Here is a 25,028-nt window from a genome sequence, read left to right on the forward strand (position 1 = left end):
TGTATCCCCTTATCACCCTGCTCAGCATATGGTGAGAGCAGTACTCAGAAAATGCTCACCTAGTTTCATTTATTCTGGACAAAGTCGTCAAAGTAAATATTATGAAATTAAATATGGTACACTTACAGTGATGGAACTTAATTACAGTCATATAATTCTATATCTTTCTTTAAACAGTAAAGCTCCTCCTACTTATAGTAAAGAATTAGTAAATAATTACTTCCCCAGTGACATTTCTATTTCTCCTTTTTCAAATTCTCTTTGTTCACTGAATTTTTGCTTCTCTTTTTCTAACACATTGGTTATTATACACATTTCATGATATTACACTCTTGACATTTAAAATTTTGATTCTTGGCATTATTTGTTTCACTGTTGCATAGTAACATTTTTGTTCTTTGCAACCATCTGCTTATTTTAAGGTGTGTGATTTTTTTTCAATGGCATGGAATACTTTGATATCTTTAAATGCCTTAAATGTTAATCTGAGATCTTTACATGTGACATTTTTTTCTTCGTAGACCTCATACCTGGTCTTTAATGAGCACCTGGCAAATACAGAAATGGGTTATTTTATCCAGTTGATGATATTTTAAGTGTATTTTACATCTCAGTAAGCACACCACATACACTAAAAAATAAAGATTGCCATAAAATCATTCCATTGTGCTATATAAAGAATTAGTAAGCTCATTTTTATAAGTGAGGAAAGGGGGGCTCACTGAGGTGGTCACTTGTCCAAGGTCACTTAAGCTTTGATCCTAGTCCCACTTACTTCAAGTGAAACGTTCCTCTTCCTACTCATACTTGAGGAAACTCATCGTTGCAGCTGAGTGTCCACCCGGCTGAGCACATGGAAATGGGAGGTGTAGAATTCACCTGCCAGGGCAGGCATGAGGCATTTTCATGAAGGGGAAAATGCAGGAACCCATCAGACCCATTGTCTGTTTCTGCCTATTAATATGGCAAGAATAAAGCTACTACTAGCAGAAACCTGGAACCATCTCCACTGATGTGGAAGTCAGGAGAGTGAGGAATAAGACGGAGGCTCTGGTGATATACACATTTTCCCTTTTCTTATAGATTGTGATTTTGGAAATAAACAGGCTGATATTGAAATTTGAGGGAATGGGGGAAGAATCACCAGATCATACTACAGAATTGAACATTGTAGAAGTTGATAAGAACCTGAACTACAACAGTAGAGTGATTTTTTAGGAGGAAACTGAAGAATGTCAACAACAGTATTTATGGTCTCAGATATCCATATATGAGTATACAGAATAACACACTGAACAAATACGGTCTCATGAGCATCACAGCACGTGGTTAGATTTGCCTAATGACTGGAATGAGACAAGGGGAAAAAAAGATGGTCATCCTTCATATATACATTTATTCAGCAAACATTAATTGAGCACCTATTATATATGCCAGTCTAGTTTCATGATATGAAGATAGACTGTGCTCTCAAGTAGACAGAATGACATGTAAACAGTTTATTAAAATATTTACAACATTTTAGCTGGGCATCTTAATCTTTTTTAAACTTGTAAAAAGTTCGTATCAGATCAGTAAGTCTTCTGACAAGCACACCACTCTCATTATGTGAAGTGTTCCATCTCCTGCCAAGAACCCGTTCTGTCACAAACTACCAGCTTGAAAAATGGAATCTCCTTTCAACACCGTCTCCATAGCCATTGTCATCGTTGGATAATCAGATCCCTCTACGGAAACCACACTAGCTATAATACTCCACCTAAGACAGTGTTACTAGTTATTAATGCCCTGCATTTCTTTTAAATACAGCAGACTTTTGTTTATTTTCAAGCCTCCTTTCAGTTTTACAACCTTTTTTAAAGCTGCGTAATCCTCTTCTGTAATCGGTAAAGCATTTGCACATTTATAGATGTCCTCTCACATGCATACTCTTTCGAAAACTATAACACTACAGTATGTTTGTTACTATTTGTTTCATGATAAGATGGATAATATTTACTTAGTGGTTATCTGATTACAAAATTCAGCAATTTAACAAGCTTCTAAAAACTTTATTGTGCTTCATATATTTTTACTTTAAGAGCCCTCCTCCCCTAACCTTTCCATGTCATTTTTTGACAGAAATGTTTTAAAAATATTTTCTTAGTATTTTTCTTTAATATTCATTCATTCATTCATTCATTCATTCATTCATTCATTCATTCATTCGTATTTGGTAGTACTGGCTATACTTTTGCCTCTAGATGTTGCCTTCTAAAAATCAAATGGCTGTAAGGAGTTGTGTGCAGAAGTCTGTAGTACTTCTTAGGAGCTACCTGCAAATCCTCAGCCCCTGCCTGTTCCCACCCAGGTGCCCTTGAGAAAGTGTTAACCCTTTGCCTGCTTGATTGCAGGAGGAATGCCAGCTCCTGAGCAGGCCTCATTGGTGGAAGAAGGGCAACCACAGATCTGCCAGGAAGCTGCCTCCACGGGCCCAGGCATGGAACCCGAGACCACGGCCACCACTATTCTAGCTTCTGTGAAGGAGCAGGTACATCCTCTTATTGGAATTTGCAGTTAATTATTTCTTCAGTACATTTAAAAATTAATCTTTGGATGTGTTTTAAATTTGTCTAACGTCCTTGACGCCTTCACATTTTCTAATTATAAGGTGTTTACATCCCTGAGTACATTGGGATGACTGGCAGGTAGAGCCGCTCCAGGTGCCAGTCAGAATCGGAACATGCAGGATACTTGTGCGTCTGCAAGTAAGGACAATATCGATGGTGATCGGTGTCTCTGTCTCGCCCCATTGCAGAGTGTGTGCATGCACGCAGAGTTTTGTAAAGCGTAGTTCACATTGCTGACTTCTGTCAGGACTCTGGCAACTCGAGGCCTGTAACACCCTTAGATGTGCTGAACATTTTAACATAGGTATTATATAGAGCTGTCTCTGTGATTTTTGGATAAAGACTATATTCGTTGTATTTGTGTGAATCGAAGTATATTCATTTTGTGAGCTAGTGTTCTAATACTTGTGTCAAAATGTGCCAGTTTGCTTCAATGTTATGTTTATGTTGATTTTCTTAAGGCCCTTAATACTATCCTTCACATGCAAGTAGCCTTCTCAATTAAATCTTATTTGTTGTCTTAGAGAATTCGAATTCCTAAATTTCTTAAGACTTAAAATTTTAATAAGGTGAATGTAATTTTAAAGCTCCAGGGCTGCCTCTCTGCCCCTCCCTCAAAAACAAACAAAAAATATATGCCCTCTGTGAGGGTTATTCTGTGGGAGAGAATCTAATTAAAAAATTGGATTATCATATGGTTCAACCACTGGGTCTTTTTTCCTCAAGAGATATAAACTTAGATGTGTATTTGCTGGAATAGTCTTTTAAAAATCAATGTGAGCAGTTCAAATGACTAATGATGACAAAGAGTAAAGGAATACTTAATACCTCATTATTTTACTGTTTGCTTTAACTTAAAACTAAGTGTGTGGTATGAAAGAATACTCCAGAACTATGACATAATATCTGACATTAGAACTGTGTTTTGAAGAAAAATGATTTTACCACTTATTTTAATATCAAGATGTCAAAATATTTCCATTTCTCACTGAAATTAATTTTTAAACATTCCGCAAAGTAGAAATTTGAGAAGACCCTAAGAAAATTGTAGTCAGTATGTTTTTATTTTCCACAAAACTATAGATTATCTAAGATACTCTCACCTTCAGGGAGAAAAAACAGACTTTTTTTTTTTTTTTTTTTTCGATAGCACTTCATGGTTGTCAAGATTTGACCCAAGGAGTTGTAAAATGAAAGGGGTCTGATTTATTTAGGGCTTTTATCGTATACTGTGTTTTGTGAAACATGACAGTAAATTTATCAAAAGGCCCAGAACTGACTGAAAACTAGATAATATGTTCAGTAAACATAGCAACAGGAATTTTGTGTTTGTACCTTGAGACCAGATACACCCTGCATGTTGGGAAGAGAAAGCAAATGGAAACCTGTCATTGTATTTTTGCACTGGAATTCCTTGATGGCTTTAGATGACTTCAAAATTTTATCTTTTGGCAAAAAATTGTGTTCTGAGTGGGTACTTTCTAGGTGATAACAAGAAGGGGTACAGTTTCTTAAGGAAGCCAAAAAAGCACACAAATATTTGTTATTTATTAGAATTATCTTTTATCTCCCAGATTATTTAGCTGGTGGGAAGATCCAGTCTAGTGTTTGCTTCTATTACTGTTCTAAGAATTTGAGTCCCTTATTTATATACATTTGCAGCTTTCATTGTTAATTTCTCTTAAAATTGCTTGTCAGGGCTCAGTAGTCAGCATTTCAATCATTCAATCCCAGACATCATACCTATCTCTTTTTCCAAGATACTCACCTGACTAAATAGCTAACTCTAGTGCCCATAGGATGTTTGTGGCACCAGGCAAGATACTCTAACATCTCTATAGTCAGAGTAACCATTTCTTAGGAATTTCCTAAACTATGTCACTCCCTGTCATCTGCCCAATGAGACAGAGCACAAAAAATTAGATAGAAATAAGAAAACCAATTACAATTCATGTTATATATTTGATTTTAAAATACTAGTCAGAATGTGACATTCATAGTCATGTTAGACTCAAGTGCAATAGTTAATATTAGATTATGTCCTTGATCATGTTTGATACCAAATAGCCATATTCTTGGATGGGATTCATAATTACGTTAAAAAAGTGCCTCACTACTATGCAAGTTCATAGCCATGGTCTGATGATATCGGCTCCACTCGTCTTAAAGAACATACCTTGTTCAGTGGCAGCTGTATCTGAGGAAGGCTGTTTCATTAAGGTACAGAAGGAAGAGACCCCTTCAGTGCTACTGGGTAGTTGCCCTGGGTTCCCATCTCGGCTCCTCTGCTTACTACTATATGATCTTGGGAAGATTTCTTAACTCTCTGTGTCCCAGTTTCTCATCTGTAAAATGGGGATAATAATAGTTATTGAGGACATTAAATTAACCTCTGTAAAGTGCTTATAGCAGTGCCCAGCACTTAGTGCTCAGCAAGGACTAATACTACTGTTGTCATTGTCACTTTTACGTAAGGAGGTAAAAGCTTTTCTTAGGAGGAGCTGGTGGTTCTATTTTTAAATATATATATAAGGATTCATTGAACTTTCTTTTGGACATTGGAAGGAAGACAAAAAAGCATTCTGGATGAAGATTGAGCCATGTTTATGCTGTGACAGTATTTCCCTTCTGCAAGGGCATTCAACTTTCAAAGCTTCACCGCATTGGCCTCACAGATTAGCACAGCTTTAGGTATATATTATAAAAAGTAGTGCACTTGAAAATAAATTTTATTAACACGCTGACTTAGTGCAACATCAAACATAATGTCAAGGCACTTGGTTAAAGAATTGGAAAGTAATGTCTTTTAACACACACCTGAATTTTGAGAGGAAAAGTCTGGGTTCTTCTTGAATAAAACACATTCAAGCCACTAAAGTAGTTCATACATACTCCCCTGAGCAATTTATGGAAAATAGTAGGCAAGGAAATGGCAAGCGACCAGAGGAGTCTTGTTAACAAATCATTAGTCTGTTACTCTCTGAAATTGGATTTAGGGTGTCATAAAAACAGCTGAATCTTCCTCTATAGGGTCACGCTTTCCCTAGGATCTAGAAGCCAGGTTTTCCTTATTCCTTGATAAAATGCTGATAATCACATTCCCTTTCCTTTGTAAAGTGATAGCCTTTCACGTTTATGTTAGTCACATTAGGTATGCACCTGTGCAGTTATTTAAAAAAATAAGTCCTTGTTCTTTAATAGACAGAAAGAGCCCACTTCTGTTCAAGTGCCACCTCTTGCCTGAAGCCGTGTTCCCCCGTCTGAGTCAAATCTCTCTCCCAAGCTGCTTTTAGCACTTCATACCACTGTGCTAACTCTTACTGCATGCTTCTTTGGATTATAGAATCAGCTACCTAAGGACAGAGCTGTGTTTTATACATTGTTTTACACACATGGTATAGGCTGCTCTCCTCCACCCCCTTAAATATATTAGACCTTCAATAAATGATTGTTCAGAAGGTAGTGGATGAATAATGGCTATCAGATTACTTTGTCTCCAACTGCGCGTTTTGTGATAATAGGATCTGTAGTCACATTAATAGAAATTTACTAAGCAGGAGAATCTTATAGTGCCTAGAAAACTGATTCCCCAGCTGTATATTCTGGTCCTCAAGACAGTTTGAATTGCATGTATCCACACTGATTAGATTAAATACTGATTAGAATTAAATCCAATCTCTGCAAGGAGCAAACTAAAATTTTATTTCATATTGATGGTCAAATAATGACAGGTGATATGAATTTCATCTCCCATCTGTCCAACTTAGATGAAAATTAAGTGTAGGGAATAATAGGACGTGGTTATCTTGGTGATGTCACAAAATATCTGCATCATCTCTACCAGGTGATATAGGTAACTGCTAAAGAAATGTCTCTCAGCGAAGGATCATGCTTTAAGATAAATAAAAAGTCAATCCATGGGAACAACAAAGTATTGTGGTCTTTGGACTTGAATCTGAAATTACAGGAAGTGTCCGTTGAACTTGAAGCTACCAGTTGGCTGTAATCAGGATCATCGTGTGGCAGGCGCTGCTGCGTAGCTCGACTCCTAATAGAATCCAAGCGTCCAACATGAATACAGATGTTGGAAACAAGGAGGCTTTTTTTTTTTTTTGGTATCCTGATAGGTTTCAAATATCTGGCAAATTTCAGAATGGCCTTGTGCCTAGTTTAATATCTTATACACAATAAGATACAGAAAACGTGGCCAAATGTGGTGCCTTCAAAGGGCCCTGCCTCCTCAGATGGAAACTTTCGACTAAAATGATTGATTCGTTATTGAAATGGACAGCATGGCTTTGGATGAAGAGGAATTGGAATTTGGTAAGACACTGGCTGCTCATCCAGAACTGTGCTGTTACCCCTCCAGCTTAGTCAGATGTGTCACTGTGCTGACCTCACAGGCACAAAGGAAGCAGTGAGCCACAGGCCACGTGCAGGCTATTTGCACTTGGGAGAGTAAACTTTAGTTTTGTAATTGATAGGATATGATCCTGTAGAAACCCTCTTTAAAAGACCATATGGCCCATCATGGGTAGGGTTAACAAGTATATTTCAGAGCTCTGTGTGGGATATAAGTTGATTTACGTTCTATAAAATCACACATGCACTATTTCTTAACACCCTTTCATCTTCTGTCATAAAGAGATTTTTGTTTGAACTTGGCCATACTCAGGCGTTCTAACTTCCATTGTTTACCACAAACCACACTGTTATTATTGGTTTATGGTTTAAGAACTTTGGAATCCAGATTTTAGGTTGAGGCCAATCCAGATAGTATGAGGCGGTAAGCAAAGAATAGAATTGGTGAAACATGCTCATTTTATGTGTACTCTCTCCTCTTACTCTGGTGAAGTCCTAAATTAGATACTGTGTGTATTTTTGTTGTCTTTGATGACTGAAAATTACAATGTTCTTCACTCGGTAGGCTCTCAAAGAACACCACCACCTTTCAAGACAATATTTTCTGACTAGTGACAATCACATTTCTACTTTCTGTCATATTTACCTTAAGTGATATTTAGACTTCAGAGAGGGAAATGAGAGTCATTAGAGATCCTTAATTTTTGAAGATAAAAACAAGGAAATTTGGAGCCCAACTGTGCCCTATTGCTATTACTTCATTTTTACATGAATATGTTAGCCTCAGTAATTACACACCCTTCCTGTATGGCAGAATGCCCAGAACTGAACAAATTCCAGAACAATTATTTACTTTATTTCTCTGAAACTGAAAACAGCTCAACTGTTGTGCACCTGTCTTTGCAACTTCCTTTTATTTGGCTCCTAAGTTTATTTACAATGAAATACTTCTCTGTGACACACCTCAACCACATGCAGAAGGCAGAATTTTTATTTCAGCTATAAACAAGCATAGTTTGTAGTTTAGCTAAAATCCCTGTACTGTAAGTTCAATGCCTAAAACTTGATATTTTTCCTATTAGTAACTTAGTAATTTCTTATTGCTAACTGAATTATCCTGGCAATTGTACCTGTTGTGTAATGTATAGTGAAGTCTTCTGTGCTTAAACTGCATCATCAAACACGAGGTAAGATCGTATCTTTTCTTAGTAATTTCTGTGGGATCATCAAATTTTACAGTTTTACCTCCTTGATATTATGGAAATGAGGTTCAAAGTGAGGTCAAGAAGTAGAGATCTTGTGACACTGTTTGGCCTGGATTCAAGAATTCTGAACCCTAATACTTGGTTCTCAGGAGATCAGTCCCTTAATTGCATATGCAGTGGTCACAGTGTAACATTTTCTTTTAATTTGTTGGGGTGCACACAGTGGGATTTATAGATGATGTAATACAGAATTGTACACCTGAAATCTATGTAATTTTGCTAACAGTGTAACGTTTTTATTGCATGTGTTAATGATGTAGGATATCCCCACTTTAGTTATCTCTGTGATTAAAGAATACAATGGAGTATGGTCAAGTGGTTTATTCAGTATTTGAGTGTGCAGACACACACACACAGAAACCCCTCAGCAACATAAAGAGCTACATTGCCAAGTTAGTGAACAATTATATCTAGAATATTTTGACGTCTGCCTATGTTTCTGAGAGACTGATGCATGATTAGCTGCACTTGTTAGCAAAGTTCCCCCATCTTATATATCCCAGGAGTACATTCTGAATAACTGAGTATTTGTTCTATTTGATTAAATTGGAAACATCTTTTTAGATATATTGACAAATTCCAGGAATTTGAACAAGTTTCATGTGACTTTTCACACATAGCTAGATTACATATGCAGAAGAGGAATAACATGGTAGGTGCCGTAAACTGTTTGTTGGGTTAATGAACTATAAATGTAAAAATGCTAACTATCCCCCTATAGTTAGCGCATGCTTGCTTTTAACTAAATAAAAAATATTGATTGAAAACCTACTGTGAGCTAAGCACTCTGTCCAGGAAAGGGAGGGGAGGGGCGGTAAGGAGACACAAAGATGATCTGTTTCATAGTTTCTACCCTCAGACAATGCAGAGGCACAAACTGTATTGTATGCTTTTCTGTGCAGTAATTGGCATATTCATTAATTGGAACCACAAAATCCAAAAATGTGTACTTTTGCCCCTTTTTTTATTTAAGCAGTCTATCTGTATATATATTGTATTATGTCAGTTTTATGTAAATATGTTAACTTAGGCACTTTTAACTTTAATTTTTACCATTGAATGAGCATTACCTTTCATTTACATTTGAAAGTAATAGAATTTTTTTTTTATTAATACTTAAAGCCAACCCTGACTTTGCATGTTTAAAATGATAATTTCATTTTCAGTTGAATAACTCAGTTCACAATTCCTATTCAAGGTTAAATTATGAATATATAGCATAATTTCCCCCTGTACATGCAAACTTTATGCTATTAAATTTGAAATGAGTGACTGCTGAGTTGGTGAGATTAAATGCATGACAGGATCATTCAGCATTGAATTCTTTGCACTGCATGATCGTTTTTCTTTTTAGGATCACTTCTAGAGGAAAGATATTTCAGAAACATATTTTCCTCTCGGGTATAACCCTAAAGTTACTCTATAGCTATCACAAAAGACTGTGTTCATGTTTAAGTGTTCTCAATTTCTAAATTGCCGTTTTTGTTTCTTTTGCAGAAATGGGTCCATATGGTCTTACTGCATCTGTTTATATTTTATGAATGTATTGTTTCCAAAGTGATCAGAGCTGCAAAGTAATTTAGGTTATGATTATTTTGTTTTAGGCATTCCTAAGAAAAATCATTTAACATGTATAGTCTTTTTCAGGTAGTTCAAAGACAGATCTAGATCTTAGCTTATAAAATCTTAAGTTTTTGTGCACTCAATCTTTAATAATATAGACATTGCAAATAATAGGAACAGTCTGCAAGCAAGTTGAAACAACACCTTATTGAAACTTGAAGACAAATGCATATTACACAGTTAAATTCTATATTAATTATATTTCACAAATGAAAATGGCTATCATAAATTGGAAGGAAGTTTTTTTTAGAATTGAAAGCTTTTGGCTCTTTAATTTTCCTTTAAAAAATTTGAATTCAACATATTTCAGTATATAGACTATTTAATTTGTAGACTTTTACATATGAAAGTTCCTATAAAGCAGCATGACATCCAAAGGGCATTCATCATATAGTATCATCTACCCTAATAGTTATATATCTGATTTACAAGTTTTCATAAAATCATTCCTAAAGCTTAAATGATGATAGAGTTCTTTAGCTACATATGGCCTTCTTATAAAGTACTCTAGGGGAATTAATTCTTACTATTTCCTTAATATTAGCCTTTTCTGTATTCTGTTTTTCCTTTAGAAATTCGTTTCCATCATACAATTGATGGAAACTATTACTCCTTCCCTTTGCAAAATACTTGCATAAATTGTTTTATTGTATACAAAAAGTAAGCCGGGGCAGCCGGTTAGCTCAGTTGGTTAGAGTGTGGTGCTCTTAGCAACAGGTTGCTGGTTCGATCCCCACATGGGCCACTGTGAGCTGCACCCTCCACAACTAGATTGAAAGAACTAGTGTGTTTCCCCTAAAATAAGACTGGTCTTATATTAAGATTTGCTACAAAAGACACGTTAGGACTTATGTTCAGGAGATGTCATCCTGAAAAATCATGCTAGGGCTTATTTTCCAGTTAGGTCTTATTTTTGGGGAAATACGGTACTTGACTTGGAGTTGATGGGTCCTAGAAAAATACACTTAAAACAAATAAAAGTAAACGAAAAAAAAAAAAGTAAGCCTCTTTTGCCCAAGTGTGGAGTAAGTTGGTACCTGCATTTTTATTGATGACCTTAGCTACCTCATAAGTTTCTTGCTTTAAACCTGTAACTGTTGTAATAAGGAGAGTTTGCTGGAGTTTTCCCATTGCACTATTTTCTCCTTGTTTCTTAAGATGAGTATTGTTTTTTTCTATAAGCTGGTAATAACAAGATCTTGATATTTCTTTTATTTCAGTTAGCAAAGTATATATATAGTGGAAAAGTGAATTTTAATTTATTTTCTAGAAAAATATGTCTTAGTAATTGTTGCTGTTGGCATTGTTTTAAACTGATTGATTAGAAGATTTGATGGTCTATAGGTAAGAATATGAAACTTATATTTGTATAGCTATGGGTACTGAGCAGAATGCTGTTACATTTAGGTTATGTGATCCACACTATGCGATAGGGAAAATGTGTTTTATTGATGTGAAACTAATTTATTTGGTTGATTTTTAAAAATTTCTTAACCTTTAATAAAACTTGTTTTGATTTCCCATTAAAAACCATGAAGAGACTCACCTTATTATCAGAAGTGTAGATTTCTCCTACTATAAGGCCAGGAGAACAGGATTGAGAAGAATGGTCAGTGGACCATCTATGCCCACCCGGTCTGCTGTTGTGAAGACAAAGACCCTGTATTGTATAGCTTCACTGGCCTGACGCTTTTTGATACAACCAGATTGCTATCTCTTTCCTCACTACTACCTGCCTACCTACCCACCCACCACCAGCACCACCACAACAGGAAGCAGATGAAACATTTATTAATATTTTGTCTGTGCCAGTAACATATAAGAATCAATGAACTCTATGGAATGAAACTAATACCTAATATTATTATTTACTGTGTGGTAGGTATCGTGCTACAGTGCTTTACATGGAGAATTTCCTGTATTTCTTAGTATAACTTTATAGATTAATGCTGTGAAAATGTGTCAGTTTTTTTGGTCACTGAATATCTAATCTAAATTTCTTTGTTCCCATGCTTTTTCCCACCTGAATAGGTTGGAAGACTATAGTCTTCAATTATACAAGTAAATTGTTGTTAATCCTTAAATTATCCATGTGTTTTCTGTTGCTTGTAACAAAAAATCTTGAATTATAGAGATAGTTATTATTACCCATGTTTACAGATGGGAAAACTAAAGCTCAGGAAAGTTGAATAACTTGCCTAAGCTTACATAGTTAATATTAGGAAATCTGGGAGTCACATATAAGCAGTTACTTTACAGACATGCTTACTAAACGATTAAAATCTGCAATGGAGTCAATAAAGGGAAAGGATACAGAGGAAAATAGAATCATTGGTGGTGAGAAGATTATTTCAGAAGTTATCTTGCAATATGGAGGAAAAGAACAGAAGGGATATGATGAATGTTAGCAGATATAAAGGCTATAGAAAATAAATCTAACAAACATTGTAGATGGTCTTGAGAAAGATTTTAGAGTAGCTGGAAGAGCAGCAATACTTACATATAATTCAAAAGCAGAAAATAAAGCCCTGATTGTACAGATTTGAAGAGGTTATCACATTCCAGGCATCACCTACGGAAAAGACAAAAATAATTCTGTCTAGAAATAACCTTGACAAAATTTTAAATTTACAAGGCTAAAGGGGAAAAAAATCATTACAAGAATTTAAATAAAAGTAGTGGTAATCTGCATAAGATAAAATCAGACTAACATCTAGCTTTGGTGAAACAGTAAATATCAGAAGAGCATAGAGCAATGAATTTAGAGTGTTGAAGGAAAAATGCTTATAATCCAAAAGTTTATACCCAGCTAAATTGTCTTTAATGTGCAAAGGATTAAAAAGATACTCTCAGATATTCAGGGGCTCATGAAATATGTCCCCTTTGTACTGTAGTACGCTTTTTGATAATTAAAGATTTGTTTCCTTCAAAAAATAATGAAATTTAAGACTCAAGAATGAGAAATTCATGATGTAAAATAACTAGTGCATGTTTTCTTACTCTATTAGTATTCTAAATCAGGAATCAACAGTTATTCTGTGTTATCTATTAGATTTTGCAGTTCTTCTCCTGTGCTTGTTTCTTTTGGTCTGCAAGCTACATACTCCTTCAAGTAGTTCACATGAATGTTACTTTATTTGGTAACTGTCACTATTGGCCATTGGTAATATTCTGATCCACTCTTGATAATAGTAGCTAAACTGCTTAGATGTTTTGGACATTTTACACGGAGAATGCCCAGTCAATGCAGAATTTCATATAGGAATTTAGTGGCATTTTTCATTGTCCCAGCACTTAAGATAGCTTGCAACTTGTAAACATATTGAATGACATAAATCATGGTTTATTGGTTTATTGAATTTGCAAAGACAAAAGAAAGAAAAAGAAATGTGCAGTTTGAGATTTAATTAATAATATGTTGTATATGTTATTCCTATGTTATCTTTTTTGGACCTATGAGTATTATTTTAATTGCGCTTAAAATATCAGTATTGGTAATATGATCTTAGTTTTGTTAAGATATACTCATTTAGAAAAATTCTTGTTAGGAAATTCCCAAAGGTGTTCTGGACTACGAAGGTTAAGAATTGTCTTAGCACAGGACAAGGTAAGCAACAAAACTTTAGCAGTATGTACCTGTCTAATGAGTGAATAAAATGAGTGCAGTCTATGGATAGTAATTACAAATAAGGAAAAACAGTAGCTTCCTAGTTAAAGGGGGGTATTTGACATTAACAGTTGACAAAAAAAGAATATAAATGACAAGTATGTGTATGAAATACTGCTCTTACCTCACTAATAATCACAGAAATACAGATTAAAATGATGGGAATATCTCTGTCTATCAAATTCGCAATGGTTAAATCAAAGAAAAGACAGTGTGAATGTAGCAATGTTGGCAATTTCATGCAGTATTGGTGAGAGTATATTGGCACAGTCATTTTGAAAGCACTTCAGTGATCTGTAGTAAATACCTTAAAATGATTAAATCTTTGGTCCAGTAATTCTAATTGTAGGTATCCAATCTTAGGGAAATATTAAATGTTAACACAAAGATATCAATTATAGTGGTGTTTATAGTACCTAAAAATTGGCAACAATCTGATTATTTAACAAAAGTAGACTGATTACAAAATAGTACATGAATATGATAGGCTTTACACCGCCATAGGGAAAACTTTACAATACAAATGATAAGGCATCTAACCCATATGTATAGAATTTTGCTATAGAAACACATATTTATATGTGTGTACACATACTCATTAATGAAACAGTAGACACTTCTAAATGATGAGTAGGTATCCTCAGATGCTTTTCCCCCTTGTATTTTCCAAATTTGTTACAAAAAGCATGTCAATGCTTAATAAAAATTCTGAAGCCACAAAAATAGTTACCATAAACAAAGGTTGACAGAGGAAGCGAAAAAAGAAGTTTATATAGGTTGCAAGATGTGGAAAACTTGTTAGATGAATCATGGTTGAAATGGAAAATTTAGAATCAATATGATAGCAATCTTCAGATCCAGGAAGGTATCAGAGCACAGTAGTTAAGAGCAGCAGCTTCCACTTACACCCCTAGTATGCTGTGTGACCTTGAGCCAGTAACTTGGGGTGTCTTCACGTGTAAAATGAATTGTTCCAATCTTACTAAAATAGTTAATAACTGAGTATACATTCACTACAGTTGTTGTCCTTGAGACGTTATGTAGAAAAGTTGTGGAAGCATCATGTTCTAACCCACTTAGGAGGAACCTGGATCAAAATTGAGGAATACTGAAAAGCAGAGGCCCATGGAAGGGGTTCCAGCTGAATGATCAGGCAGAGGCTTCATGCCTTCATGCTGATGAAGCAGATGAAGCTTATGAGAGGGGTCAATGTCTGTCTCGACCCATAAAAATATGGGTTGTGTCATCTTAAATTCTGCAAATCCACCTCTTTGCACATGTCTTTACAGAGTATATTCAGAATCCAAGAGATTCCTCAAATATATCTTACCAGGAATTCTACAATGTATCATTAAGAGAAGGAAGATGCAGAGAAGTGTATAAGACACTCATTTTGTAGATTCCAGGATATAAACTCCAGGGATGCTTTCCACTATATTCCAGAGCTTAGAATAATGTCTGGTACTAATCAGCTCTCAGTACTTGTTGAATACATACATAGCATGGAAAATAAGCAGGAAACAAAACACAAGTATTCTAATGTACATCCAACTCACATGAATTTTATAGGAGAGGGGAGGATATTATATAGGAAAGAGAGAGGAAGCCCTCTCCCTGCAAAACAAAGTAGGAGGGGGATAACCAAGATAAAAATAAAAGTTTTCTCATGGCATGTATATGATAGCTTATACCTTATATTTTTTCCTTGCTATTAGAAAAATCAATTCTGCACAAAATTAGTAATCAAAAGAGATTTGTTTGAAAACGGATGTCTGTTTCTAAAGAAAATGATGGCCCTTGCCTCTTGACGAGGACCACACCACACTTTGGCTTCTTCCACTTGTGCATACATCAGCTCCTCAAACCCAACAGCCTAGTGACAGTAGACTGAATACATTCTGAAATGGTATCGCACGTGTTTTTTATTTTTTATTTTTTGGAATAGGGGGAGGGAGTCTGTGCTGACATGCTTATATTTTCTAGCTTTTAAATGATGCCAGCAATATTTCATTAAAAATGTAGCCTTAGTGACTCATGTCTAATCCTGAAGACATACTAGTGCTTTTACAAAGAAGTTTAGAATCTGTCACTGCTATGGTGGCATATACCCCTAATCTGTTCTTGCCTTCATAACCTGGATACAATCCAAAGCCAATTGTAATTCATGCTGACTGATTTATCTGAACTGGCAGAGCTCACATCAGTGTGCTTTCTAAATGGTCCCTTGTAATATATTCCTACACAGAAGAAGGTAAATGTAGTAATTAGGATTGTCTTATTTTATGACTAGAACTATGCAAAAAATATGGAGCCATTTCCAATACAATTCTTGGATCTGAAAAATAATGTCCCAGCTTCAAGGTCTTTTATCTCAGGCAGACTAGAAATGCACGATAGAATAGATAAGCCCCAAAATATTGCAAAGCACAAAATCCAGTTTGCTATTCTGTGGCTGTTTAGCTATCACTTGGACTGCTCTAAATAGGATTTTAAGCCCCTTGAGGAAACCCTATTGGCCAATACAAGTTTTAATTTCCACAGGAGATTAGCACTGGCAAGTTGGAATGGCAAGCACCTTGACAACTGAGAAAAATGTCAGATGGCCATCTGCGACCATCCTCACAGCCAGCCGGCCCTTGGGACCCTCTAGAAGAGGCACCTGGAGCCTTGGGGGCTTCAGTTTGTCCAGAGAACATCACTGTACCATAGTGAAGACTTAAATGTTAGCCCCATCATTATTTATAGTAATCATCTGATAATCCTGACTCATCAGTGAATTCTTACAGTGTTGTACTGTACTCTTCAAAAGAAGTCAGTAGTTTTTAAATTCATCTTGCTGTGGTGGGAAGAATAGAGGCATTAGTGTCAAGCTGACCGGGGTTCATGGCCAGACTCCCACAAATAACTTCATGATATTGGGCAAGCCCCTTCTCATATCTTGTTTCCTCCTCTGTGAAATTACAGTAGTAATGCCCAATTTGTAGGTTGTAGGTCATATTTATAATGCTAATTAATCGCTTGGTACTCGATAGATGGCCAACTTCCTGTACATAAGCAGAGCTAGCTCAGTTTTATGAATATTGAAGTTTTCTCTTTCTTTGGGATTTTTAGAGCTAAAGCTGACATTTAAATCTAATTGTCCCTGAAATTGTTACAGCAAAATGAAGCCACCCACCCAGTGTGGAGTATTATTGTCCCTGTTGCTCATTATTTCCTGCAGAGCATTAAATTTATTTTTTCATCTTCGTCTATCTGAAATCTTTAATTCCCAGTCTTTTAATTTTGTTTGGTGAGGTTAGTTGAGAAAATCCTGCCCCCCCACTCCCTCCCCCCTCTACCCTTTTCCTGTTAGAACCTGCCTTTGGAGTCTTCGTTTCCTGAAACGCATTTGAACATTCTGCAGTCCGAAATAACGTAGTATGATGATTCTGAAAGAACTCTCTGCTGGACCTGAGAAGCCAACCATTGTTTTGAGAATATGAGCAGTGTCTGGGTAGAAGTGGTAGGTTCTGATTCACAGTGCAAAGGGATATGCTAAAGCAATCTGGTATGCTCCAGGTACTGTACCATCAGAGAGAGGGGTAATGTTCTGTTTTGGACCTTAAAGTAGATTCCGAAACCATCATATTGAAAAGAACCCATTCATTTACTTAAATCGGTTTTCAGTGAAGAATTATTTCTTGAAAGTTTACGCTATGTTAATATTAGGTCCCAAGTGCTCTGTAATATATGGTGTGCTATAATAAGCCCTTATTTGTTTGTAAGACATGTCTAGAGTTCCTATCAAACATATGGCAGACATAAGAAAAGATAAGACATTACAAATAAATGAATACCAAGCTGATGGGACATAGCAATTCCTGACTTGCTTTTCTTACTGGATGCTGAGGAATAGTGCTGTGATACAGTGGCATTTAGTGACTCTATGCACTAAGCACAAATTATTGACATTTCTTATTTGTTAATAATTATTGAATCCAATGTGAATGACACTGACTAAACACTTCGTACCTGTCGTCTGATGTAGTCCACAACAGTCCTTTAAGTCTATCACTATTGTTTTCCCCATTTTACAGATGACAAACTGAGGCTTAGAGAGTTTGTGAAACTTAAGTCTACAGCATGTAAACACTGCCATCCATACAGAAACCTAGGCTAGGGTAATGCAGCAGGCCCCCCATTTAGGCTACTGTATGGAGACTGAACTTGCTCAAGCTCACACATCTAGTTAGAATCCAGGGTTTGACAAAGGATTCAATTCTAGGGGGCTGTCTGACCCTAATGCCTACAACTTGAACTTCATTTTCCTTCATCTTTCCTCCCTCAGTCAGCCCCGTATTAGTTTCAGGGAAATAGAGGACATAATCCCAGCCCTTCACTTGCAGAATTCAGCAAAGATGCTTTCAACCCAATAAAGGTGGTCAGAATATACTTGCTAAACTTCATAATAGGAGCTGAGGCAGCTAGACTCTAAAGCAGTTATGTCATAAATATGTGTTAATTGGGCTTCAGGTTTAGCTGCTGTAAAATAATACATGTAAAATATTGTGGCTTACATAAAAAGGGAATGTATTTATCTCTCAACATTCCAGGGAGTAGTAGTCCAGAGCTAGCTGGTCAAGGCAGCTTGGTTGTGCGGTTGCATCTCAGGGTCTCATGCAGCTGCCACTTCTCATTAGATCCCAGCCAGCAGGTTGGGATAAAGCACCAGGGAATCATACACATCTTTTGGAGAGGGTGGTCTAGAAGAGGCTTCTCACAGGCACAGAACTTGGTCACGTGGCCACAGCTGGCTGCGCCAGAAGCTGGGATTAAGGCCTCTAGCTGAGCGACCATGAAATCAGCTAAGCTACTAACAACCAGCAGTTTCTGCCACCATCTACTTGGGAAGAGTGCGAGTACCTGGTACCTGGGCCCTGCTGCTCTCTTCTCTACCTGCCTGCCGTCCTTTTGATTAGTCTGAAGCTGAGCTGAGCTGTACTCGATGCTCCTTGGTGATCCAGAAAGAAGCAGAATCAGAATTATTACACTGACTTTTACATTTCTTGGGAAATGGTTTTGTTTCCCTATTTAACGTTTGTAATAAGTGCTATGGAAAAATAGAATAAAAATTGATGTCCTTGGCTTAGCAGTAAGTTTCTATTTTAAAATGCTTTAAGTTTCTATTTTAAAATGTCTCCCGTTTAAGGCTTAATTTGCCATTTTTTGAAATCCTACAAATATAGGTTACATTTTTTTAAATACTCATAGTCAACTTTTTATGTTATTGCTATCTCATAAAATAGTGTAATGGAAATCAGTTTTTTAAAAAAAATCCTCATATTGAACTTTTCATGCTATTGCCATCTTGAAAAATAGTAATGGAAATTACTGAGTATGCCCAGTGTGAGTAATTGATGTTGCTATGAGATCCTAAATGTTTCGTTTCTATTTCTTTACTTCTTAGTTCTTGCGTTCAGAAAAATTGTACTACCGCAGGCTCTTAAATTTAAATGTATTTTTTATAATATCATCAGGTTTCTCTCCAGAGAACTCAGAATCTCAAGTTACATTTGTAAGCATGTTGAACACAGATTTCCGCCACTACCTGAAAACTTTTTCCTTTACAATCTATAATCGGAAATGAATAAATTTCAGAGTATAATCTCAACTAAAACATCTCTTTTAGGAAAACAAAAGTAGTTTTCTAATTCAAACATTTTGATCCATAAGAGTAGGAAAGTTATCTATCTTGTTCAGCTTTTTATTCCCGGTATCTAAAATAGTGTCTGGCAGGTCGTCAGTACTCAAATATTTGTTAACTAAGTTATATTCAACTTTCTATATTTAAAAAATTTACCATTTTTAATATGTATGCTCAAGACTGTAAAATAAAATACTTCAACGAATAGAAGTTACCCCCTCAAATACACAATACATTCACATGCAGCACACATACACATACACCCACTTGTGCCTGCAGACATGCACAGGTAGGTGTACATTTGTTTGGAGGTCAGGCTACTTGGAACTTCAGCCCTTTGAAACACACTAAAAATTACAATGAAAATGCATCTGAGTAACTAGAAAGATCCTATATTTTGCTCTCCAGGCACTCACCCTCAACTCTATTCTAGTTTAAAATACATAATTTTGTTATCTTTGTATTTCTGTAGAATATGTTTTAGATGTGCAAATTTGGCTAATGTGTAGGGTGGTAGACGAGTTGAGAGAGACCAAAGGGTAGGAAAGAGAAAGAAGGGAGATCACAATTCGAAGAGAAACTGGGATAGCACCAGCTGACATTCCTAAGTCAGGGAAGGAGACAGAAAAACTGCAAGACAGGCCCAGGGATGAATGATGTCTCCATGTGGTTGTGAATGTTCATAGTGATGCTTTAAATTCTCAAGAAAAGAGTGTATGTTCTGTATATTTAGCAAGTCAGGAAAAAGTATACCTTAGGTGTATTTAAAATTAGAAAATAAATTGGCATTTGAAGGATAGCTTTGGATGTCCCGAAATTTTAATCCTGTGGAACAGTTCTTTACTCAAAGATGATAGAGAAATGCTGAATGATTAAATAGTACAAAGGACCATGTCGTCAGTTTTACAAAGGAACACATTGAAAGGACATAACCAGGGAGAACATCCCTGAGGGATTGGACTGCTTCTACCCATCTGGGTGTCCTTACCAGGGAAAGAATTTTGATAGAATAGAAGTGTTTGTTTACTTACTTACAGTGGGCCGGGCACCGTGCAAGCAAAGGCATGTGTGTACCTCATTTAATTCCTCACTGTCCTGTAATTTAAGAATTATGGGGATTATCTCAAATATGAAGGGACTGAAGTGTAAATGGGTTCAGTAGCGCCTCATGGTCACACAATTCATAGGCAATTAGCAGGAGTTTTCCCCTCTTCCTTGTTCTGCCACCAATTGCAGAGCTTGTGTTCTTGCCCAGGGTTCAGGAGAGCCACATGAGTTGAAGCAAAACCACTTCCTAGCGGTGTGACTCTAGGCCAGCCACGTGGTGTTTCCAAGCCTCAGTCTGTCTGTTGGATGATGGGGAAAAAGAGTAGATGTTAACTACCTATTGTGTAAGGGCATTGTGCGACTTAGGAGAATGAAAGTACTTAGAAATTCACTAAGTGTACAGATTATTTTTATAAAGCATTGCTGATATCCTTATAGTCAGCTAAATAAGAAAATTATTTCTAATTAGGAAGTATTCTGTAGCATTGTACACTAAGAAATAAGGATTAGAGTAATTTAGGCCTCAAATATTTCAAGTTAGAAATCTAAATTTATTTCCCCCTGCCATAAATATTCTCTTATTCCACCCCCATTCCTACTGGCCCACCCCTAGTTTAACAGGAAAAGTCCTGGTTGAATTGTGTTCTTTTCATTCCATTCATATGTAAGCTGCATAAAGGAAATAATGGCAGCAATGAGGAATTTGTTTTGGTGGTTTCTTTTGCACTGATTAATGAGTTTTTTTGAGTTGAACATGTCACCAGAAGCTAGAAGGTCCTGTATTCTCATCCACATGTATCCAATTTGGTATATATGAGGTCAGACAATTAAGTTCGTGAACTCATCCTAGAAAAAGTGCTACATACCTCATTGCTGAATATCACTATGGTCACCTTCGAATTACTCCCCTTGGGAAGCTATGCACCAACACCAGTGCCTAGTCCACCCTTCAGAGCAATTTTGGAACGACCTTCAGAGCTGTCGTCGTATTACCCTTGATGTCCCGAATGTCATCAAAATGTCTTCCTTTCTGTCATGCAGGGTGTCATGTGGGGTTTCTGATAACGTTCCCTACATAAGAACGCAGGATATGGTGAGGCCAAAAAGGAACACCCATGGAGCCATAGATAGGGGAGTCACACCACTATATTCTCGCTGGCGGCTGCGTTGGAGACACAGGAAGCAGGAGCCACACGATCCGCAACCTGCTGTCCACTTCTCTCTGCCAACCAACCTCACTTGCTAGCTGCAATCTGCCATGCTAACTGCAGTCCACTCTTGCTAGCTCACCCATCATCTTCTTGCTAGCCTCCCTTTTCTGCTAGTGTAGCCACAGCAGTTACAGTAGTGACCAGTGGCTCACTGGTTATATAGCTGATGGCCATGCAATCACAGTTGATGGCCATTTATTATCTGAGCCAGCACCTTTCCACGTGAGGCCGAGAGCCTGGAAACTGCACTCCTGGCTCTGTCCCCACACTCTACCACTACAGGGTCTCGCCTCACAATCTACGCAACAAGTGTCGTCCGTGAGGGGCCCTGTGCGAGGAGCCTGGAGGTGAATGCAATATCCTGGACACAGCCAGGCTCTCTGGGCACAGGGTTTCTCAGGGCACCACTAGTCCTTCTGGGCAAAGCCAGACTTCCTGGGCTTATTAGGGTACCCGTGCACAGCCAGGGCTTCTCTGGGCACAGCCAGACTTCCTGGACTCAGCCAGGGTTCTCGGCACTGCCACTCTCTCTGGTCCTCTCGGTACTGTGCTAGAACAAGAGCGGCTCACAGTCAAGGTGCTTACATATTGTGGGGACAGAGCCAGGAGTGCAGTTTCCAGGCTCTCGGCCTCACGTGGAAAGGTGCTGGCTCAGGTAGTAAATGGCCATCAACTGTGATTGGATGGCCATCAACTCTGGCTAGTTGGCCGTCAGCTGTAACCAGTGATCCATTGGCCACTAATATAATTGCTGTGGCTAAAAATGGGGGCTAGCAAGAAGATGGTGGCTGAGCTAGCAAGAGTGGATTGTAGTTCGCACCGTGGATTGCAGCTAGCAAGTGAGGTAGGTTGGCAGACAAGCGGGCAGCAGGTTGCAGATCGCGTGGGTCCTGCTTCCTGTGTCTCCAACCCAGCCACCAGCGAGACTATAGTTGTATGACTCCGGTCTCTATGGCTCCATGGGTGTTCCTTTTTGGCCTCACTATATCCTGTGTTCTTATGTGGGGAGCGGGAGCTGTGACCCCACAGGTCGCCCCGCAGGACACGTATTCTCGATGGCAGCCAGTCAAGACACAGGAAGCAAACATCCAGCGGTTCCACTACATGGTGGTACGTTCCCAAGCAAACAGTCAAACGGTCCATTAAGTTAGGGATGGAAGGCAATTTCCCATAGTCCAGTCATTCGCCAGGGCTGTGCATTAGCCTCACAATGTGTGCCCTCTCCGCAGGGTGAGGGCTCTAAGTCCTCCCCAACCTGGGGGTAAGGGCCTCAGCAAGCACTTTCCAGCCCACAGGGCCGCAAGGACCTTCGCTTCCTCCGGCCTGTGCTGGTTGGAGAACCGGTCATGTCTTCCCACTCCTCCACGGGTATCGAGATCTCCGGCAGCTGCTCACCCTGGTCTTCCTGAGACTGAGTGTTCATACGCACAAACTGCTTCACCGCCCTTCGGAAAGTTCTGGCCAGCACTGTGCCCTGCTCGCTGCATCATGTGTCACGCAGGGTATCAGGTGGGGTCTCTAGTCCCGCTCGCCGCATAAGAACGCAGAACATGGTGATGCCAAAAAGGAACACCCACGGAGCCACAGATAGGGGAATCATACCACTATAGTCTTGCTGGCGGCTGCGTTGGAGACACAGGAAGCAGGATCCACACAATCTGCAACGCACCATGCTAACTGCAATCCGCACTTGCTAGCTCAGCCACCATCTCCTTGCTAGTCCCCATTTTCTGTTAGCGTAGCCGCGGCAGTTATATTAGTGGCCAATGGCTCACTGGTTACAGCTGACAGCCAACTAGCCAGAGCTAATGGCCATCCAATGACAGTTGATGACCATTTACTACCTGAGCCAGCACCTTTCCACGTGAGGCCGAGAGCCTGGAAACTGCACCCCTGGCTCTCCCCACACTTTCATTATTTCCTTTATCTTTGGGTAAAGAAAGAAGTCATTGGGGGCCAGGTCAGGTGAGTAGGGAGGGTGTTCCAATACAGTTATTTGTTTACTGGCTAAAAACTCCCTCACAGTGCGGTGTAAACCGGTGCATTGTTGTGATGCAAGAGCCATGAATTGTTGGCGAAAAGTTCAGGTCGTCTAATTTTTTCACGCAGCCTTTTCAGCACTTCCAAATAGTTAACTTTGTTAACTGTTTGTCCAGTTGGTACAAATTCATAATGAATAGTCTCTGTGATATCAAAAGAGTTTAACAACATTCTTGCAACAAGTTCCTGAACGTAATTGTCAGACCTCGTACACAGCTGTTATCCATGTGTAACTAACCTTTGGACAGGTTCACTTTCATCATCTGTTGGGACACTAGGAGAGCAGAAACTCAAGAGAGAGCCCCCTTTACCTGCAGATGGAAATAGGGAGTGGTAAAGTGAAAGCTTCAGGCAGCTGTAGCATAAAGGATGGAACTCCACTGTCCCCCATAGAGCCTTCTCCCCTCTGAGACCTCTCATCTGTCCTCTGTACCTGAGTGCACAATGCCATCGGGCACCCAGAGATCTAGCACTTGCAGGCTGGAGTCCAAAGCATAAAAGAGAACAGGAAACTTTCCTTATTTAGTTGGGAGCCACTGAGCACACGCCAGTTGATCATTACTTCTGATCAGCTTTGTTCTCTCAGGAGGAAGCCATTAGTAGCTCCTGCCTTTGGGGGCGTGGCTTCCTCACCCTGAGCCTGAGCGAGCCTCCTCCCTCCCTCTCTATTCCCTTACTTTAACAGCTGTTTCCTTTTCCTGCTTCCTCAGCTTTGTTCCTTTTGCTCTTCCTACAGCCCACCAGCATCAGTGTCTTTTACTTGTTCAAAGAAAGGGAGGCGGAGAGAAGTGTTAAAATTTTGAGGTATGGATAAGTCTGTTCTTTTAAGTTATAAACTGCTGGAGGGCAAGTGCCCTTGTTACCTATTGCAGAACATTAATAAATTCTTGTGGGCTTAATGCCACTTACAGTAAGAGCAGAGCTATTAAGGCATCTAAGCAGATGCAGAAGTTAGGATTTTCCCAATAATACGTGTATTCAGTTCATAATACGCTTATTTAAACCTGCTTCCAATAGTTTTTCATCATATTCATGAACAATGATAGCTATTCATTAATACATATATCTGCATAGTTACCACCTAGGGTCATGCTTGATTCAAAACTGGTACTACAGTTTTTTCTATTTGTAAACTGTTCATAAAATTTCACAAGTGCATTGCATGATCTCATTAGTTTAATGTTTATAGAAATTTTTTGAAGGTAAATTCTCTACATATTTCCAAGAATTATGATTGCTCTCTTCATGTAATACCCAGGATTCAGTTTCTCCTGCATATAGTTTCTTTCATGATCAATCAAGAAAGGTTTATATGCAATATCTTTGAAAGTATTTCAAACTTAGAAGCATATTTTTGTTTGAAGCAGATGCTGAATTATTCTTGCTGGTTTTAATCTTTAAAAAAATGAACTGTAAATTCAGATTAAATTGATATCTCTTCAATCATTTATACCTGGATTATCTTTGACATTTGGATACTACCTGTCAAACTCTGCATTTGACTGTCAGATTATTTTTAAA

At 38.0% G+C, this 25,028-nt stretch overlaps 1 protein-coding gene across 17 annotated transcripts in view; it reads left to right on the forward strand.

Annotated features, from left to right (window-relative positions):
* Positions 1–25,028, forward strand: part of PKP4 (plakophilin 4) — a 228,375-nt gene that overhangs the window by 67,714 nt on the left and 135,633 nt on the right. For 12 of the 17 annotated variants that reach the window (XM_074336670.1, XM_074336698.1, XM_074336705.1 and 9 more), the window contains one exon: positions 2,394–2,530. The exons of 1 other annotated variant lie outside the window; for it this stretch is intronic. In XM_074336670.1, the coding sequence (XP_074192771.1) occupies positions 2,399–2,530 (132 nt within the window). In that variant the 5' untranslated portion in view covers positions 2,394–2,398. Of the gene's footprint in view, positions 1–2,393; positions 2,531–2,650; positions 2,748–25,028 lie in introns of those variants that run through there. 4 more of the 17 variants (XM_074336711.1, XM_074336719.1, XM_074336726.1 and 1 more) reach the window with 2 other exon arrangements.

This window comes from Rhinolophus sinicus, linkage group LG01 (assembly GCF_036562045.2).
Source record: "Rhinolophus sinicus isolate RSC01 linkage group LG01, ASM3656204v1, whole genome shotgun sequence".
Lineage (NCBI taxonomy): Eukaryota > Metazoa > Chordata > Mammalia > Chiroptera > Rhinolophidae > Rhinolophus > Rhinolophus sinicus.